The sequence below is a fragment of the Tupaia chinensis genome, unplaced genomic scaffold (assembly GCF_000334495.1).
Source record: "Tupaia chinensis unplaced genomic scaffold, TupChi_1.0 Scaffold000366_1, whole genome shotgun sequence".
Taxonomy (NCBI): domain Eukaryota; kingdom Metazoa; phylum Chordata; class Mammalia; order Scandentia; family Tupaiidae; genus Tupaia; species Tupaia belangeri.
The window spans coordinates 705,343-711,039 of NW_006159863.1; the positions used below are offsets into that span (position 1 = coordinate 705,343).

At 48.6% G+C, this 5,697-nt stretch overlaps 1 protein-coding gene across 3 annotated transcripts in view; it reads left to right on the plus strand.

Annotated features, from left to right (window-relative positions):
* Positions 1 to 5,697, plus strand: part of ZNF395 (zinc finger protein 395) — a 51,971-nt gene that overhangs the window by 37,244 nt on the left and 9,030 nt on the right. For all 3 annotated transcript variants that reach the window (XM_006153210.3, XM_006153211.3, XM_027773725.1), the window contains exons 2-3: positions 1,268 to 1,532; positions 2,684 to 2,916. In XM_006153210.3, coding sequence (XP_006153272.1) covers positions 1,268 to 1,532; positions 2,684 to 2,916 — 498 coding nt within the window. The remainder of the gene's footprint in view (positions 1 to 1,267; positions 1,533 to 2,683; positions 2,917 to 5,697) is intronic.

Here is a 5,697-nt window from a genome sequence, read left to right on the forward strand (position 1 = left end):
TGTATCTGGGTCCCAGTGCATTGCACTTAATCACTGTGCTTTTCATGGGGCTGGCTTTGGAAAGACATTTAATGACAGTAAAACTTGCACAATATAGTAAGTGAAAATCTAACTTCCCAAACAGTGATCCCATCTTTGTAGAAATGGAAGTACGTAAACACGTGTAGAAGAAAGTGTGGACCGTTAACATGGGAAAAGCGGGCATCTCTGGGGGAAGGTTTGTGAATGATTTGTTTTTCTTTGTGTTTCTCAGTATTTTCTAAATGTCTCACCAGAACAGGTACTCATTTTATATAAGAAAAAAAATGACAAAAGTTAAAGTATTTCTTTTCAAAAAAAATTTCCGAGAGATTTTTGTCATATAACATGTGTGCTTGCCAGAGAGACAGAGAGAGACTGAAAGCGAGAGATCACTCTCCCAGGGGGAATGGTCAAGCCATAATCCTCTCTCCTCCATTCTTCTCTTGGGATTTTGGGCACACGTGCATGCACGCCTGGCTTGAGTTTTAAGCCTCTGGGTCTGGAACTTGAATTGTGGTTGGCCACCTGGGAGTCCAGAGCCTTAACCACCACACCACCTCCTGGGCCCAAGTATTTCATTCTTTTTAGACAGATTTTTATTTTTATGAAAGTTTGCTTCTTCCATGAGAGAAAGACACAGAGAGAAGGAGGGAAACACACACACACACACACACACACACACACACACACACACACACACAGAGGCACACCCTCCTGCGACATGATCCATCCTCAGCCTCCATGAGCCACAAGATCACAGGCACTGGTGATGCTCCCAGCATGTCCTGGGAGCTCCTGGGGTGCGAGCCCAGGACCGTTCCCTTGTGAGTCCAGTTGTGTAACTGCTGTCCCACCACCTGGTTCTGTTTCATTCTTCTTTTTTTTTTAAAGTTGATTTTATTTATGATAGCATATGTACTAGAGAGAGAGAGAGAGGGAGGGAGGCACCCTCGATAGGTTGTTGTTCTGCTGCAGTCCCCTTTCAGCCTGTCAGGGTCTTGGGCATGTGCATACCACACACTTGGTGTATTTTCAGGCCAGCACAGGGATCTGAACCTGCTGCAGTAGCTCTTGGCCTCCCAGCACTGCAGCTCAGTTTGCCACTGACTGCGCTACCAGGCTGGGCCTGTTCTACTCATTTTAACGAGCACTCATTGGCTCCTGCTCTGTGGAGGCTCTGTGTGAAAAGCCTCCTGATTCCTGCAGATGATGGATAAAGGACTCAGTGTCCCCTTTGTTTCCCCAGGAGAGGCAGCAGCATGGCTGGTGTGTTGTCACGGCGCCTTGGGAAGCGGTCTCTCCTGGGAGCTCGGGTCTTGGGACCCAGTGCTTCAGATGGGCCATCAGGGGCCACCACGCCCTTAGAGCCGCAGGTGGACCTGCTAGAGGGGGTTGCTCCTCCTCCCTTCCTTGCCTCTATGGACACTTCCTGCCAGGAGCGGCCCAAGGAAGTCCTCAAGGCTCCCAGCACCTCAGGCCTCCAGCAGTTGGCCTTTCAGCCTGGGCAGAAGGTAAGTTGATTGCAGAGACAGGTGTCAGGCCTCCCCGGGCTTGGGCTGGCAGGCTGGGGTGTCCAGATGACAGGCTGGCAGCATGGGCCACCAGTCTGAGCTCAGACTTTCCCTTCTTGCCGTGTGAGCTCTAGGATGTGCGGTCATTAGCAGGCTCAGTTCTCCATGACGGCATCGTCTGGAGACGAAGGTGGCAAGACGTTCTGGGATTTTCAAAATCTTGGTTTAAAGCATGGTTTTGGCTCAGTTCCTCTTAAATCTGCTTTAGTCTGCAACTTTGCCAAAGGGCAGACCTCGGGTTTATGAGTCAGAGAAGATCGTGTCTTTGAAATGCCATCAGATGGTTTCAAGAGACAAAGGAGTGTGTTTAGTCAGAATTCAATTCAGCTTTCCTTTTCCTGTGCCCTCTCCCCGATGGCAGGACCCAGCCATCCTGGGTCTGAAACCATCACTAGAGCCAGCGCGGGGCTCTTTCATTGCCTTCTTAAGGGCTCTGGACAGGGGAGAGACTGCTTCCTGTCTCCCCGAGAGGTTGGTGGTCCTCTCTTCTGGTGATGTGAACCACCTGCCAACCTCCAGGCGGCCCTTGGGGACAGCCAGCCTGCCTCCCCAACCTGGCCAGCTGGTCCCAGGAAGATGCAGAGCTCACTGAAGGGAAAGTACAGTCTGTGAGCAGCTCAAGGAAATAACTGGGCACCAGCAGGTGTGCAGGACAGAGGCAAGGAGCCTGCATCCCCAACCTGACCAGCTGGTCCCAGGTAGATGCAGAGCTCTCTGAAGGAAAGTACAGTCTGTGAGCAGCTCAAGGAAATAACTGGGCACCAGCAGGTGTGCAGGACAGAGGCAAGGCAGGCCAGACCGGTAGGAGGACGGACGCAGGTTCTAGGTTCAGAGAAAGTCCCTAAAACTGACGTGTCCACTATCCTCCAGCCTAGAGAGTTTATAAGGAGGAAGTTGGCCCGATGTGGCTAGTCTAGGTGCTCAGTTAGGAAGCCGGTGCCTGGGAACATTTCCTTGCATTAAAGATGTGTGAGTCAGAGAACATTGGCTGTACCAGGCAGGTCCTGGCTCCCAGACGGGGCCGATGAGAACATGGAGGTGAGACCGAGCGATTGCTGACCACTGGCGGTGGCTTTTCTCCCCTCCCCCAGGTGTGCGTGTGGTACGGGGGTCATGAGTGCTCAGGGCTGGTGGAGCAGCACAGCTGGGCAGAGGATAAGGTGACTGTCTGGCTGTTGGACCAGAAGTTACAGATCTGCTGCAGAGCGGAAGAAGTGTGGCTGGCGGAGCTGCAGGGCCCCAGCCCCCACGTGCCACCCCCTGAACATGGAGCCCAGGCACCAGCCTACAGGCCCGTCTCCAGGAACATTGATGTCCCGAAGAGGTTCGTGTGGGAGGACCTGGGCTTTGAAAGTCGTGTGGGTGGTAAGGGGTGAGGGTCTGGGCTGTCCGGTGATGGGAAGGAGCATGGGAGTCCCTGGTGTCTCGTTTATAAAGTGTTGGACACATGGGATGTGGGGAAGGGCACCCCCTTTTTTTTTCTATAGGACGTGTGCGCTCGCCAGACAGACAGAGAGAGACATAGAGACAGAAAGCGAGAAATCACCCCCCAGGGGGGATGGTCACGCCGCAATCCCTTCTCCTCCACTCTCCTCCCGGGATCTTGGGCACGCACGCACACGCGCCCGGCGTGAGTTTTAAGCCACCGGATCAGGGACGCGAACCTCGGTCGACTACATGGGAGTCCAGCAACATAGCCATTACGCTAACTGCTGGTTCCCTTTTTTTTTATTTTTGAGAGGTTTTCTCTATAGGGCGCGTGTGCTCGCCAGACAGGCAGAGAGAGACATAGAGACAGAAAGTGAGAAATCTCCCCCCAGGGGGGATGGCCCTTTTTTTTTTTTTTAACATGTCAGGTTCTTTTTAAAGTTTAATTATTTATTCTGAAGAGAGACAGGCATACAGATAGACACACACACACACATGCACGCATCCCCCTCACAGGGTTTTCATACTAGATTCACCCCAGTCTCAGCTCTGGATCCTGAACAAGCATGTGCATGGCGTACTCAGAGAGGTCTCTGGATTTGAACCAGGAACTTACTTCCTTCTTTTTAAAAAATAGTTATTTATTTAATTTTATTTATTCATTTATTTTAATTTGACCAGAGAGAGACACAGAGAGAGAAAGAGAAAGAGGGTGAGTGAGAAAGTAAGCCACCAGATCGGGGACTTGAACCATGGTCGGCCATGTGGGAGTGTCCATGCCACCTGCTGGTCCCTGAACCAGGAATTTTCTATGTGGGATTTTTTTTTTTTTTTAAGAAAGATTCTTTTTTTTTTTAATTGCCGGAGGGCATGTGTGCTTGCGAGAGGTCAAGGGGTCGGGGAGAGAGAGAGTGACAGCAAGAAACAGAAGGGAGGAAGCCGCCCAATGGGGCCTGGTCATGCAACACTCCTTCTTCCTCCATTTCTCCATCCAGTCAGGACTTTAGGTATCTGCTAAGACACACCTAGCATGTTTTTCAAGCTGCTGGGGCTGGGATTTGAACTGTGGTCAACCATGTAGGAGCTGACTCCCCTAACCACTGTGATAATAGACTAGCCTAGGAGCATCCTTTCTTTAAAAGAAAAAAAAAATTTTGTTTTATCTATTATTGTTACTATTTTTAAAGAATTATTTTATTTAACTTTATTTATTATTCATTTATTTTAATTTGACCAGAGGGACAGAGAGAGAGAGAGAGAGAGAGAGGAAGACAGAGAGAAAGGGAAAGTGAGAAAGCAAGCCACCAGGTCCGGGACTTGAACTGCGGTCAGCCATGTAGGAGTCCAGCGCCTTTAACCACCACGCAAACCTGCCAGCCCTTTTATTATTATTTTTATTATTTTTTATGGAGAGGTTTTTGCTATAGGGTACATGTTCTCGACAGAGAGACAGAGAGACAGAAAGCGAGAAATACTCTTGAGGGGGGATGGCCACACCACAATCTCTTCTTCATTCTCCTCTCAGGATCTTGGGCACACACACACACACATGTATCTGGCGTGAGTTTAAGTCACTGGGTCTAGGACTCAAACCATGGTCAACTACAAGGGAGTCCAGTGACATAGCCATTATGCCAACTGCTGGTCTCATATTATTATTATTTTTAAGTTTGCTATAGGGCACATATGCTCAGACAGACAAAGTGAAAAAGCAAGCCACCAGGTCTGGGACTCAAACCATGGTCGTACATGTGGGAGTCCAGTGCCTTAACTGCCATGCCACCTGCTGAAAGAAGAAATGAAAAAGAAGGGATTGGGGCATGACTAACCCCCATGGGGGGAATGTTCTTTCTTGCTTTCCCTCTGTCTCTCTCCTTCCAGCAAGTGCACACTTCCTCTGGCAAATTAAAAATAAAAAAGAGAGTACACCAACCAAGATTACCTTCTGGGGACCAGCAGATGGCATAATGGTTATGTCACTGAACTCCCACATAGCCAACCACGGCATGTGCTTGCACGTCCAAAATCCTGAGGAGAATGGAGAAGAAGGGATTGTGGCATGGCCATCCCCCCTGGGGGGTGATTTCTTGTTTTCTGCCCCTCTGTCTCTCTCTCTCTCTGGAGAGCACATGTACCCTATAGCAAAAATCTCTCTCTCAAAAAAAGAAAAGATTGTCTTCTGCACGAGACATGCAAGCAGGCACGCTCTGTGCTCCTCTCTCTGTTTGATGGGGGTGCTACTGTTGTGGATGGTAGACCCCGTGTTTGGAGGTCAGATCAGAGCAGCAATGTTTGTGATTGTATATTCAGTGGAATCGTAGCAAAGAATTTGTTTTTCTTTTCTATAGAAATGAAAATTCAAAGATCATACAAGAATGGGAATACTAGTATATTCAGCATACTCATAGTCTTGGTTTAGCCACTTTACGTCCCGTTAGATATTTCAGTGGACCTGAATTGTAAAGAATGAATTAATACAGTCCTTTGAAATAGTCTACCTAGATACCTAGAAGTTTATTTCAGACTAACTTTCCCAATACTTGAGCATTAACTTATAGATAGCTCTAATAATACTTTGAATAATTTAACTGAATGTGGATTTTTAAATTTATTTATTTTTTTCTTAAATGAGAGAGAGAGAGGAAGGGAGGCAGGGAGAGAGAGCAAGAGGGAAAGA